General features: G+C 53.1%; 1 protein-coding gene across 12 annotated transcripts in view; it reads right to left on the reverse strand.

Moving 5' to 3' along the window:
* LOC118700089 (protein scribble homolog) overlaps positions 1-10,094 on the reverse strand; it is a 68,310-nt gene extending 58,216 nt beyond the window's left edge. For 6 of the 12 annotated variants that reach the window (XM_036404427.2, XM_036404423.2, XM_036404429.2 and 3 more), the window contains exons 1-5: positions 9,749-10,092; positions 8,275-8,385; positions 4,979-5,155; positions 3,067-3,183; positions 301-489 (exon numbers count right to left, since the gene is read on the reverse strand). In XM_036404427.2, the coding sequence (XP_036260320.1) occupies positions 301-489; positions 3,067-3,183; positions 4,979-5,155; positions 8,275-8,385; positions 9,749-9,979 (825 nt within the window). In that variant the 5' untranslated portion in view covers positions 9,980-10,092. Of the gene's footprint in view, positions 1-300; positions 490-3,066; positions 3,184-4,978; positions 5,156-8,274; positions 8,386-9,748 lie in introns of all 12 variants that reach the window. The other 6 variants (XM_036404424.2, XM_036404425.2, XM_036404420.2 and 3 more) reach the window with 3 other exon arrangements.
* Between the last annotated feature and the right edge of the window lie 4,005 nt (positions 10,095-14,099).

Consider the following 14,099-nt stretch of genomic DNA (forward strand, 5'->3'; position numbering starts at 1 on the left):
GGATCCAGGCTGCTACAGCTGGCACCCAGCCCTGCTGGGATCCAGGCTGGCACCCAGCCTCGCTGGGATCCATGGTGCTACAGCTGGCACCCAGCCTCACTGGGATCCATGGTGCTACAGCTGGCACCCAGCCCTGATGGGATCCATGGTGCTACAGCTGGCACCCAGCCTCACTGGGATCCATGGTGCTATAGCTGGCACCCAGCCCTGCTGGGATCCATGGTGCTATAGCTGGCACCCAGCCCTGCTGGGATCCCCGTGGGTGACCCTGGTGGCCCCAGCCCTGCCCTGCAGCCTCACCTCGATGGCAGCAGCAGCCCTGGGGTCGAAGCCATCGCAGACCAGCACGAGCAGCGCGTCGCCCACGGCGCGCAGCACCTGCACGGCCTCGGTGTGCGTCATGCCCAGCAGGCTCTGGTGGTTCACCTCCAGGATCCTCATCCCCACCTGCAGGCGGCCGTCCCGGGCTGCAGCCCCCGAGGAGCTCACCTGCAACACACCAGGGTGCTGGGAAGGATGAAAGTTTGACAAGGAAGCCTCACCGATATGGATGCTTAGCAGAAAGATTTTTAAATGTTGAGTCTGATGAAGGAATAGAGATGGAAGGAAGTTTTGATATAGAAGAAAAGAATTGCTGAGCCAGTCTTACTGGATAACCAAGGAGGCAAAGGGTGTGTTAGTTAGAAGGGGTTTAATGCCTTAGAGCAAAGGATAAACCCACGTCAAACAAGAAGATGTTTTTACCAAGCAGAAAGAGAGCACAGGCAAACAAATCAGCAAATGTCTCAGAATTTTCCACTGCAAGAAACCTGAAAAACAACTTCTAGCTGAATCTGTAATGTACTAACTTTTAGTGATTGGAGAATAGTAACATCAATATGGTAATCATGGTAGTTATGATAGGCTATAGATGATAGTTAAGGTATAGATTGGTTCTACTGTATTAAGATGCTCAGCAAAGAAAAGCATATAATGCATTGTAACCAAGAGAAAAGTATAGAATGCAATGTAACCTAAACCAAAGGGCCTCCAGGCCTGCCTGCAGCTGGAGCTGACATCTGTAGGCACAGCTCTGTCACCCACGACCCTGGACTGCTGTAACCTCTTGGATGGAATAAACTGCATTTTGGATGGAATAAACTGCATTTTGGATACGATAAACTGCATTTTGGATCAACAAACTGCATTTTGGATACAATAAACTGCATTTTGGATACAATAAACTGCATTTTGGATGGAATAAACTGCATTTTGGATACGATAAACTGCATTTTGGATACAATAAACTGCATTTTGGATACGATAAACTGCATTTTGGATACAATAAACTGCATTTTGGAGAGCTGCCTGGAGTCCTGCATCTCTCATTTAGGCTCTTACATCAGAGGCCACTGCAGCAGCTCAGAGGGGACACAAGAGCCTGGGGACAGGGAGGGGTGACAGCACACACAGGGACAGGGACAACAGCCTGCAGCTGCAAGCAGGGGGAGGATCTGCAAGAACTATGGAGAGGGCAGAGCAGGAAGAAGCTGTACAGGTTGGTGGAGGGAACAGGTGTGGAAGAATCTTTTTGTGTGAGATAAAAGAAGGTGAAATTGAAATTTGCTGTCCGAACATGAACTACCATCTCAAGTGCCTTCAATCCAGACCCAGAGAAAGCCACAACTACCATAGACAGAATGTATAAAAAGCATGCATGCTGTAATAAAAACAGTTTGAAGCCTTCTGAAGAAGCCTTCTTGGTTCCATGTAACCAAGGAAAGAGACGGGTGAGAAGGAAAAGCTGTCACATCATGATGTGTCTCATGGAAAGAGAAATCATTTTGTGCTGGGAGAGAGACACAATGGAAATGCAAATGAAGACAAACTATGGAGGAAGGAGGCAGGGATCAGACATGCAAAGAGGAAGAAGAGGAGAAGCACAACTTTGTCTCCTGGTTACCACAAATATCCAGGGAAAAGCAGAGGCAGGAAAACCCCTCTGGACAGGACAGGTAGGAGAGGCTGAGGGGAGTAACATAGCTCAAGGGAGAGCAGGGAAGTTCAGGATTTTGGTTCTCTGCAGGCTAAAACAACAAGTATTGGGAAAAACAGGGAGGGGAGATGGGGTAAACCAACTCTGTGCCATGGCTAAACTGTGAACCTTCCACCCCTAAATCCTGTAATGCTGCAGGGGAGCAAACCAGAGCCAACTTCTCAAAATCACTGCCAGTTAAAATAATCTCAGGTTTTCTTTTCCTGCTGTTACAAATGTCCCAGGTGAACATGCAACTGTCACTCTCAAAGAGGGAATTTATTCTTTTATCTTTAGAACTCAGATAAAACAGTTACAGCCACATAACAACAAATGCTGGATGTTCCCTTGCCTTAGCAGTAACCAATTATCAGTTATCAGGGCTGACTGCCAATTACAGAGTGTCTGCAGCCATGAGGAAAACTCACATCACAGTTTCTACCCCCAGAAAAACAGCTGAAAAGGAAAACAGTGACAAAAAGGTGAGCACCCAGAGTCCTCTTTGTCATCAGCCAGACCAAAATGACACCACTCATTGCTGAGCTCTGCTGCCAGCGAAGAAAAAGCAATATAAACTTTTTGGAAAGGGTTGGGAGGAGCATGAAATGATAAGCATAAGTTGAACAAGAAAAACATGTAATTTCTGGAGGAAAACTGATGTGAGAATTTTGTGTGACACAAGCAGTCACCTAAAAAAGGAACAAAGTCACACAGACAGTGCAAGGCACAGGAGAAAAGGTTAGGGATTCCTTGCATGTCTGAGTGGGCAGGAAGGGACAGACACAGGCGGACCACAGGAATGTGGGTACGAGGAAAGATGTGTGGGCTTGCACTACAGAAAAAAACACAAGAGAAGAAACAAAGCAAAGTAAAGGCAAGCAGGAAGCAAAATAAGAAACTGTGAAGCTGCTGTAGAGGAGGAAAAATGCAAGGACAAGGATTTGTCTCCTTTGCAGGAGGGAGAACCTCCAGAATGGCGCGCCAGTGAAAGCTGAGAGCACATTGCAGCACCCTCCTCCCTGGCAGTGCCTGCAGGGGTGGTGCTCTGGTACCTTGGAGATGAAGATGCCCTCATCAGTGGGATCAAACGGATTGCCAGCATGGCCCTTGGCTCCACCCCGGATGCTGATGCCCAGCTTCTCTCCTGGAGCCTTTTCAATGCAAATTTCCTGGAAACACAGAGGAGTCTCCTTGTTTCTGGGCTAAGTTCAGCTGAGGGAACACTCCTGGGAGTGACCACAGCTCTAAATGCCCTGAAAAGGGCCTGAATTAGGTACAGGGATAGGGAATGAGGGATAGGGAATAGCTCCATCCCTCATTTGTCAGTTTATTCCTGTTGGAGAGGACCTGCCCTTTTCTGTTCCCTGATGACAGAGTCACCACAGCCATGGCAAGAGATCCTCACCATGCCCCAGCTGGAGACACACTTAAAAGTGATTGGATTCTGCCAAAGGAGTGGTGCCTCAGATTTTAGCTTTTCTATTTTTCAGGTTCTGTGCTGCTTCAGTGTGTGGCTCTGGGCTTCATCTCAGGGGATGCTGAGCTCTGTGCACAGAGCAGGGAGACAAAACAATTCCTGCTCCAGCTGGGCACCAAGGACAAATGATCCAAATCTCAGCCCAAGAGCACAAACAACGTGGGCTGGAGAGAGAAAAACAAGGATGGGACTGCAGGGGCTAAAGCTGTAATTGGACAATTAGCTCCAATGTGCTAATGGACCAAAACTTATAAAAGTGTGAGGACTGGCCATCCATTTTTTGTAACCATTTTGGTTCATCTTGGGTGTAGCCCTGGCTGGGCTCTTGTGCTGCCCAAGGTGGATCTACTGAGGTCTCCAAATAAATCTACTTTATTTTTAACCCCTACTTTAAATCCCTACTTTATTCTTTAGCTCCATCCAGCCTCTGTTCTAGGCCAGCCTGCACAGGGGGTCAGGAGCAGGAAAAATCCCAGCCAGGAGTCTGGCTGTCTCCTATCCCAGACCTCCCCCAGGTGAGAGCTCCCCAGGTGCCTGCCCCAGAGCCCTGCCCCAGGTGCCTGCCCCAGAGCCCTGCCCAAGGTGTCAGGAGCAGGGAATCCCAGGAGTCTGGCTGTATCCTATCCCAGACCTCCCCAGGTGAGAGCTGCCCAGGTGCCTGCCCCAGAGCCCTGCCCCAGAGCCCTGCCCAGGGTGTCAGGAGCAGGGAATCCCAGGACTCTGGCTGTCCCCTGTCCCAGACCTCCCCCAGTGAGAGCTGCCCAGGTGCCTGCCCCAGAGCCCTGCCCAAGGTGTCAGGAGCAGGGAATCCCAGGAGTCTGGCTGTCCCCTATCCCAGACCTCCCCAGAGCCCTGCCCCAGAGCCCTGCCCAAGGTGTCAGGAGCAGGGAATCCCAGGACTCTGGCTGTCCCCTGTCCCAGACCTCCCCAGGTGCCTGCCCCAGAGCCCTGCCCCAGAGCCCTGCCCCAGAGCCCTGCCCAAGGTGTCAGGAGCAGGGAATCCCAGGAGTCTGGCTGTCCCCTGTCCCAGACCTCCCCAGGTGCCTGCCCCAGAGCCCTGCCCCAGAGCCCTGCCCCAGAGCCCTGCCCCAGAGCCCTGCCCAGGGTGTCAGGAGCAGGGAATCCCAGGACTCTGGCTGTCCCCTGTCCCAGACCTCCCCAGATAAGAGCTGCCCAGGTGCCTGCCCCAGAGCCCTGCCCCAGAGCCCTGCCCAAGGTGTCAGGAGCAGGGAATCCCAGGACTCTGGCTGTCCCCTGTCCCAGACCTCCCCAGGTGCCTGCCCCAGAGCCCTGCCCAAGGTGTCAGGAGCAGGGAATCCCAGGACTCTGGCTGTCCCCTGTCCCAGACCTCCCCAGGTGCCTGCCCCAGAGCCCTGCCCCAGAGCCCTGCCCAAGGTGTCAGGAGCAGGGAATCCCAGGACTCTGGCTGTCCCCTATCCCAGACCTCCCCCAGTGAGAGCTGCCCAGGTGCCTGCCCCAGAGCCCACCTGCATGCCAGGGGGAGGGGGGTCCCTGCGGACCAGCATGCTGAGCTCCTGGCTGTTGCAGAGCAGGGCGTTGACGGCCTCCTGGTGCGTGGCGTGGCGCAGGTCGGTGCCGTTCACCTCCAGGATCCTGTCCCCGACGCGGAGCCCGCTGCGCGACGCCAGCCCCCGCGGGATCACCTACGGACACAGCAACGCCTCCTGAGAAGGGCTGGGCACCCTGCAGGAGCCTTTACAGAGACTGCTGGCAGCCTGAGAGAAGTCTGGTGATGAAGATGCAATGCAAGCTGTTTTCCATTCCCATCTGTATGGCAGATTATCTTTTGTCAAGTGGGCAGTTTGCCTTATCTCTCTCTTTGAGTGACCACATTCACACCTCCCTCAGGGAGGGGATATCTGCTGATAACAGCTATGGAATGTCCCTGCATGGCTGATAAGAACTACAGCATCCCACTGGGAGATGTGAGCCCAGAGGGAGGAGCCAAGCATTGCTACCCAGATACAATCCAGAGGTTTTGAGACACCAGCGCGGCTTCTCCATGGGATTCCCCAGAGGAACAGCAGCTGCCTCTCCTTCCACTGGATCTTCAGAGGCAGAATCCATCCTTCTCTACAGGTCCCCCTTGCTCCAATGGAACCACCCCTGGCACTGCAGGAGGACTGCAGCCACATTTCCAATTGGACTGCTACCAACACCCCTCAGGGTGTCAGGTTGGGTTCTGACTCTGGCAGTGTTGTTCTCATGTACTGCATTGTTTATTTTATCCTTTTATTTTTTTCCTTCCCTATTAAAGAACCGTTATTTCCTGCTCCCATATTTTCGCCTGAGAGCCCGTTAATTTAAAATTTATAGCAATTGGGAGGGGTGGGGAGGGTTTACATTCTGCATTTCAGGGGAGGCTCCTGCCTTCCTTAACAGGCACCTGTCTATCCAAACCAAGACACCTGGTAACAAGATCCATGGGTATCCCTGAAAGAATTTCCTACCAAGGCTGTTGATGCAGAAACTCAGAAGGAAAGAAGGAGAAATAAGAGAAATCTGCAAATGCCTGTTCCAATGAGCATGTGACCGTGTTCACAGGGTTCTTAGGATGAGGGAAGAGATGAGGATCTGACTCCATGTTTCAGAAGGCTTGATTTATTATTTTATGATATATATTATATTAAAACTATACTAAAAAGAATAGAAGAAAGGATTTCATCAGAAGGCTGGCTAAGAATAGAAAAAGAAAGAATGATCACAAAGGCTTGTGTCTCAGACAGAGAGTCTGAGCCAGCTGGCTGTGATTGGCCATTAATTAGAAACAACCAACATGGGCCAATCAAAGATCTACCTATTGCATTCCACAGCAGCAGATAATCATTGTTTACATTTTGTTCCTGAGGCCTCTCAGCTTCTCAGGAGGGAAAATCCTAAGGAAAGGATTTTTCATTAAAGATGTCTGTGACATAGGCACATTGTTTGTCTCTTGTGATTAATGAGTATAGTGTAAATTTCTGAGTTTTGTAAGAATGCTGTGGAAACCCAGAGCACCCAGTGCACCACAGCACACTCTGTCTGCTCTGGGGTGTCCTGACCCCCGGGGCAGCACTGACTCCGACCCTCATTCATGGAGAAAGTTTCCTGGACTTCAAGATTGACCAGAATCCACAAAACGTGAAATGGATCATAGAGAGCAGCGTAGGTGTGTCACTGGGTGAGAAATTGAGGTTTGGGATTTTTAGTGAGTTGTGGATGGCAGCAAGATGGAGGGCACAGGGTGTCATCCTGGGTTTCTTCTTCATGCTGCTTCTTCCTCCTTCTCCATGGGTTTGGGTGGCATTTTGTAATTGGGCAGAAAAGTCCACATTGGGGGCTCTTTGGGATCATTTTTTGGGTTAAAAGGGAAAATAATCTAGGTGTCACTTCTTAATTGGACAGTTTAGTCTTAAAAGCCCTTGTAACAAGAGATTGTTGGCCATTTTGCGCCTTCTAATGAAAAGGTACTGAACTCACAGTAGTGAGATTGTTTTATTGATTAGAAATAATAAACAGCTGAGTCTGAACATGAATTATTGTCTCAAGTACCTTGAATCCAGACCCAGAGAAACCCACAACTGGGATCCCAACAGAATGTATAAAAAGCATGGATGCTATAATAAAAACAGTTTGAAGCCTTCTGAGAATGGAGTGTGTTGCTTTATATTGTGACTGTCTCAGCCACGACAGTCCATCTGTCCTTGGAGATGTGACTGTGTCCCCAGGCATCCTCCAGCACCCTGCAGGCCTGTTCTGACTCCTCTCTGCAGACAAAATTCCCCAAGAGGTGACACATCTGGCAGCACTGGCAAAGAATGAAGCGGGATGTGCTTTGAAGTGCTATTCCATATGTTATTCTCACACTCCCAATTTAATCTGAGCCAATCCTGTGCCAGTCTTGCCATTATTTTGCCTGTGAGTGTAACCAGGACTGACAGCACCAGGACTGCTCCAGTCCTCACCCAGTGCGCTACAGGGGCTCCTGAGAGCTGAACACCACAACCTTTGTTTCCTGGTGAAACAAAGGAGTCAGCAAGGAAAGGGTGAAATCTGTGAGCACGTGGGAAGTAGGGATGGTGGGAAAGAGTCAGTCAGGCTTTGAGAAGAGCAAATCCTGCCCCACTGACCTGCTGATGCACTGCAATAAAAACCATGGGCACACCAAGGAAGAGGCCTGGCAGGCATCACTCCTAGAACTCCAAACAGCCCTCAGCAAGGTGTGAACCCTGCCACAGGTGTCAGAGCAGTCAGGTTCAGCACCTCCAAGTGACAAGAGCAGTCAGGAAGCAGAAAGGGCTCTGCAGGGAGGTTGTCTCCAGCATCCCTATTCCCGTGGAAGTGCAGGACTGTGAGGGAATGGGCTGCAGCCAGTGGCCAGGTGTGTGCTGCCCCTGCATGGCATCACCACTGGAATGGGAACGTGGGATCAGAGCAGCCACACACTGTCCCACCAGCACCTTCCCAGTAATGGCTGGCTTCCTGCAATGCCAGCATCTTCCCAGGACTCACTAAAGCCAACCTGAACCCAGCAATTTCAAAAGCTGACTGGGATCCCTCCAAAGGGTTCAGCATGGATTAGAAAGGTCTGAGGCTTTTACATGCCCTCAGATGGCTCCAGCAGCAGCAGCACATGCAGTACAAATAACCCTTCACACATCCCTCTCCTATGCCCTTATTTCACAAATCCATCCTGTACAGCTGGACTCACATCCAAATCCCTCACCTGAATGCCAATAACCAACAGCTCAGAACACCCAGAGCAGCTCTGCTGGGACTCTACCTTGGAGATGAAGACACCTGGCTCATGAATCCCAAAGGGATGGCTGGAGTGGTCACTGCCCCCGACGATGCTGAGGCCCAGGGGACCCCCTGCTTTCACCAGGTGGATTTCCTGAAGGGAACAAGAAGCAGTGTCAAAGACAATGAAGGAGATCACCTGGAGACCACAAACACTGACAAACACGGAGTCAGGGCTCTTTGCGTGGGTAAGCACAAGGTGAACACTCATGGGACAAGGGGGCTCCCCATGTGGGACTCTACAACCTGGAAAAGAGCTGGAATGGGGCTCCAGGAGAGCTGGAGAGGGATTTTGGACAAGGGCCTGGAGTGACCCAAGGGGAAACAGGTTCTACCTGAGAGTGGGCAGGGTTAGATGGGATACTGGGGAGAAATCCTTCCTTCCCTGTGAGGCTGGGCAGGCCCTGGTACAGGGTGCTCCAGAAGCTGTGGCTGCCTCATCCCTGGAAATTTTCAAGGCCAGGTTGGACAGGGCTTGAAGCAAGCTGGGCTAGGGGAAGCTGTCCCTGCCCATGGCAGGGGGCGGGTCTGGCTTTCAGATCCCTCCACCCCAAGCCTTTCCATAATGACACCTCCAGCCCCCAGTAACCCACCAGGCCAGTCCCCATCCCACACCCATCTTTCAGGATTACACCAAGCTCACCTCGATGGGGTACTGATCCTCCAGCCCCCAATAACCCACCAGGCCAGTCCCCATCCCACACCCATCTTTCAGGATTACCCTGTGCCCCCAAGCCAAGCTCACCTCGATGGGGTACTGATCCTCCAGCCCCCAATAACCCTCCAGGCTGATCCCCATCCCACACCCATCTTTCAGGGTTACATGGTGCTCACCTCGATGGGGTACTGATCCTCCAGCCCCCAATAACCCTCCAGGCTGGTCCCCATCCCACACCCATCTTTCAGGGTTACATGGTGCTCACCTCGATGGGGTACTGATCCTCCAGCCCCCAATAACCCTCCAGGCTGGTCCCCATCCCACACCCATCTTTCAGGGTTACATGGTGCTCACCTCGATGGGGTACTGATCCTCCAGCCCCCAGTAACCCACCAGGCCAGTCCCCATCCCACACCCATCTTTCAGGGTTACACTGTGCTCACCTCGATGGGGTACTGATCCTCCAGCCCCCAATAGCCCAGCAGGCTGGTCCCCATCCCACACCCATCTTTCAGGGTTACACTGTGCTCACCTCGATGGGGTACTGATCCTCCAGCCCCCAATAACCCTCCAGGCTGGTCCCCATCCCACACCCATCTTTCAGGGTTACACTGTGCTCACCTCGATGGGGTACTGGTCCTCCAGCCCCCAATAACCCTCCAGGCTGGTCCCCATCCCACACCCATCTTTCAGGATTACATGGTGCTCACCTCGATGGGGTACTGATCCTTCAGCCCCCAATAACCCTCCAGGCTGGTCCCCATCCCACACCCATCTTTCAGGATTACCCCGTGCTCACCTCGATGGGGTACTGGTCCTCCAGCCCCTTGCACAGGTGGTTCCTGGGCGTCTCCTCGGGCGGGCTGTCCCCGGGTCCCGGTGGTGGTGGCGGGGAGTGCATGCGGGCTCGGGGCGAGCCCCCCTCGCCGGGCTGCTCCTCTGCCCTGCCCTCTCTCTCCACCAGCAGCACGATGGTGGGGGAGGCCGCGGTAAGCAGCGCTACGGCCTGATCATGCCTGGCTTCTGTCATGTCTACCCCATTGATCTGGAACAAAGCTGGCGTCAGGGCCGAGCCCCGGGAGCCCTGTCCTGCTGGCACCTGTGCCCCAGAGCTCCCTCCGACCTGGCAAAGGGGCACAGGCACCTGGGAATTCCCACTGATCCCAGTTCCCTTCCTGCTCGGCTCTCCTGCCCCTTTTCCCGTTCCCTGCACACCTGACACGGTGCTCCAGGGGATCACACAGGCCAGGGGTGATGTTCCACCTGCCTCAGCAAATGTCTCCGTGTGGGAGAAGCAAAACAGAGACTTCCAGCGGCAGTGCCACGACACAGGCACGTGCAGAAGCAGCTGCTGCCGTGTCACTGAGGCACCTGCCCTCATCAGTCACCCAAAGCCCTGACACGGACACCACGGGCAGGATTTGGTGGCTGACAGGACCTGTCACTGCTCACTGCTCCACTGGCTGCCCATGCTGGGCAAGGGCATGGTAGCCAGCTCTAAGGCTTTAAAAGCGACCCCAGGTACAGGGAGATGTGAAAGAACAGAGAGCCTTTCCTACAAAATTCAGATTTAAAACTGCCTCCCTAGAAACTCAAAGGACGTGACTGTTTTCCATGGATGTAGAAGGGGCAGAAACTGAGCTGAGAGAACACAGACAGAACAACAAAACTAGACAGGAAAAAGCTGAAAATCAAAAGGTTTCTAGCCATTAGGTTCTGGAAAAGCTTTCCAAAATGAACAAAGAGGACATGAAAAAAGGAGCTGCCAAGATGGGCTTTGATCAGCTCATGAAATAACAACATGACTGTAACAGTCACAGCAACTGGGCTTTGTAGGCCAACTCCCCAGTGCCTGATCCCCAGAAATATTATTGTAACTCCCCAGCTCCTCCCCAGAGAGCAGTTTCTGGACTAAGCTGGTATGCAGGGCTTTGTCCAGACCCCCTGTGACCCTCCCAGCACCCTGTCCCACCCATAGCTGTGGGTACTGCTGTCATTAGGACAGCCCAGTGCTGTCCTGGGAACTGCCCAGTGTCACCTCTGCCGAGAGCACTGTCCCCAAAGGACACCCCTGGCATGAACCAGAAGGATGCCAGGGCAGCAGCTGGCACGTGCCCCAGGAAGAGGAAGGATGAGAGGGACCTGGGCAGTGGCTGCTGAGCACAGGACAGGGCACCAAGCAGGAAAGGTGACAAATGAACCACACAGGTGCACAGCCCCTAAGGGAGTGCAGGTAACAGACACATGGCTCAGACACCCCAAAGAGTCACCAAAGGCAATCACACAAAGGAATCAGCACATGGACCCTCAAAGAGTCACCAAAGGCAATCACACAAAGGAATCAGCACATGGACCCTCAAAGAGTCACCAAAGGCAATCACACAAAGGAATCAGCACATGGACCCTCAAAGAGTCACCAAAGGCAATCACACAAAGGAATCAGCACATGGACCCTCAAAGAGTCACCAAAGGCAATCACACAAAGGAATCACCATATTAGCGAAGCGTGACCAGACCTGACAACCAGTCTGCAGAAGAAATGGAGATTATGAGGGGCTGTCTCAGCACATCTCTTGCAGGAAAGGGCCCAGTGGCTGCAGGAAGCTTGAAGGAGGTGTTTGGGAATATGCAGCACTGTTATGGGATGTTTAGCAGAACAGGAAGAGGACTGGAGGTGAAGAACAAGCACGGGGAAATACAGGAGAGAACAGGAGGCTGCTGGTCAGTGCTGGTGTGGCCAAGCCCTGGGCCTGAGTGCACATCTGCTCTGCCTCTCCCCACATTCTGTATTTACTGGGCCAGCTCACTCTGTTCAGGGCACATGTGCACAGCTGCCGGTAAAACTCAAGCTGGAATGGCCAGCAAGTAGGAATCCAAAACATGGGAAGACTCAAGAGGTGGCCCAGAGGCTGGATGAAAGTCTTGGGTGTGACCAAAGAGCCTTGGGTGTGACCAGAGAGCCTGGAAGCCCTGTTTGCTGGAGCAGAGGCTGGATGGAACGTTTGGGGAGACCAAGAGCCTGGAAGCCCTGTTTGCTGGAGCAGAGGCTGGATGGAAGGTTCGGGGGTGACCAGAGAGCCTGGAAGCCCTGTTTGCTGGAGCAGAGGCTGGATGGAAGGTTTGGGGGAGACCAGAGAGCCTGGAAGCCCTGTTTGCTGGAGCAGAGGCTGGATGGAAGGTTTGGGGGAGACCAGAGAGCCTGGAAGCCCTGTTTGCTGGAGCAGAGGTTGGATGGAAGGTTCGGGGTGACCAGAGAGCCTGGAAGCCCTGTTTGCTGGAGCAGGCAGGAGCCCTGACTGGGCTGAGTGAGGGAAGGAGGGAAGGAGGGAAGATTTGTGCCATCCCCCAGCAAGCTGAACCCTGGTGAGCCAGAGGCAGCACCAGGCTGTGCTCCTGCCCTGTGGGCACCACCTGTGCTCAGGTGTGCACCTGGAAGGGCACTGCCCTGTCCCGCCCCGGTGGTCTGGGACCGGCTGTGTCTGCCCTGTGTTCCACATCTGGAGCCTGCACTTTGCCCTGCTGAGGGCTGCAGCTGGAGCAGGGAAAGCAGCAGCTCTGTGTGCAGGGGATTGGGAAGGGAGGATTCCTGGGGTCTTCTGATGGTTAACAAAGGCAACAGCCAGCAGAGACTTGGCTCTTTGGTTCTATCACCACATCAAGGCCAAGCATGCTCAATGAGAGGGAACAAGATGATCTTTGAGGCCCCTTCCAAGCCAAGCCTTGCTCTGACGGTGTGACACTGCACACACAGAGCTGCTGCAGCACTCTCATTTCTCACATCCCCTCTGCTGCTCTCCTGCCCCTGAGAGGAGGAGAGTGCTCAGATGGGGTCAGGCCAGGAGGGCACAGCAGAGCAGGGGCCAGGGCACAGGACTCCAGGAGTCAGGGCTGTCTCAAATGTAACAGCCCCTGGAGCATTTCACCCAGTAACTCTCCCCTACCTGGAATCCTGGTGGCTACCCAGCTTTTGGGGCAGCTGATTTTCCATGGCCTTTATCTGGCTGGAGAGCAAGGCCAGCCATGCAGCATGGCCCTCTGAGTGCCATGGGGAAGGGACAGTGTCTGATAATATAATTCCCTGCTCCACATGTTTCTCTGTGTGCCAGGGAATTACATTATCCTGGCAAGTCTCTAAGGGTCACACTGCATCATTGGGACTCACGTGTCACCTCCCACTATCCTACATCTCTCCAATGTCAGTTTTCTTCCCAGTCCCAAAAAAATCAGCTGCCCTTAGCAACTGCTCCCAGTCCTGCACCCTCCCTGCTGGATTCCCATCCCACAGCTCCAGCTCTGCAGCACTCCCCCAGCATTTCCTGGCCAGTGTCTTCCCCCCAAAATGAGTCCCAAGCGCCACAGGAACACAGGGAATGAGTGACAGTCACTGGGGCCTGTTGAGGGGTGTTAACTCAGGGGAGACCCAGCTGGGCTCCTCAACCCCTGTGCTCAAAGCTCCCTAAGAAAGTCAAAGGAGCAATCCCAGCTCTTCTCCTGAGGAGAAATCCAGGAGGATTTAGAGCACAGGGGAAGAGCAGGAAGCTGTGCTGTATTTATTTTCTTAAGATAACAGAATTCTTTGGCAAAGTGAGAGCTGAGCATGACCAGGAGAGCACAGCTTTGGAAATGGGCCCTGTACCCAGCAAGGGTCCTCTCCTTCCCCATGCAGATACAGGCAACCTGCACCCACATCCTAGGAACCACAGCATTGTGGAAGATTTCCAATAAAAATGGGAAATTGCTGCTTCCAAAGAGGGTGGTAAGCAGGCTTGGAAGTCCTGGGCGTGTTCTCCTGAAAGGTGACATGTTCCTGCACTCCTCAGAGGTGAGCACGGGATCTGAGCTTCAGCTGGTGCTCAGCACCAAACCTCTGTGATGGTCACACACACCTGAGCACAGGGAACCGAGGGGAACCTGCTGGGGGTGTCAGGAATAATGACCAAAGCTCCATGGTCACAGACACCTGAACACAGGGAACTGAGGGGAACCTGCTGGGGATGTCAGGAATAGTGACCAAACCCCATGGTCACACACAGCTCAGCACAGGGAACCGAGGGTGAACCTGCTGGGAGTGTCAGGAATAGTGACCAAACCCCCATGGTCACACACACCTGAGCACAGGGAACTGAGGGGTGTCAGGAATAGTGACCAAA

This window comes from Molothrus ater, chromosome 1 (genome assembly GCF_012460135.2).
Source record: "Molothrus ater isolate BHLD 08-10-18 breed brown headed cowbird chromosome 1, BPBGC_Mater_1.1, whole genome shotgun sequence".
Lineage (NCBI taxonomy): Eukaryota > Metazoa > Chordata > Aves > Passeriformes > Icteridae > Molothrus > Molothrus ater.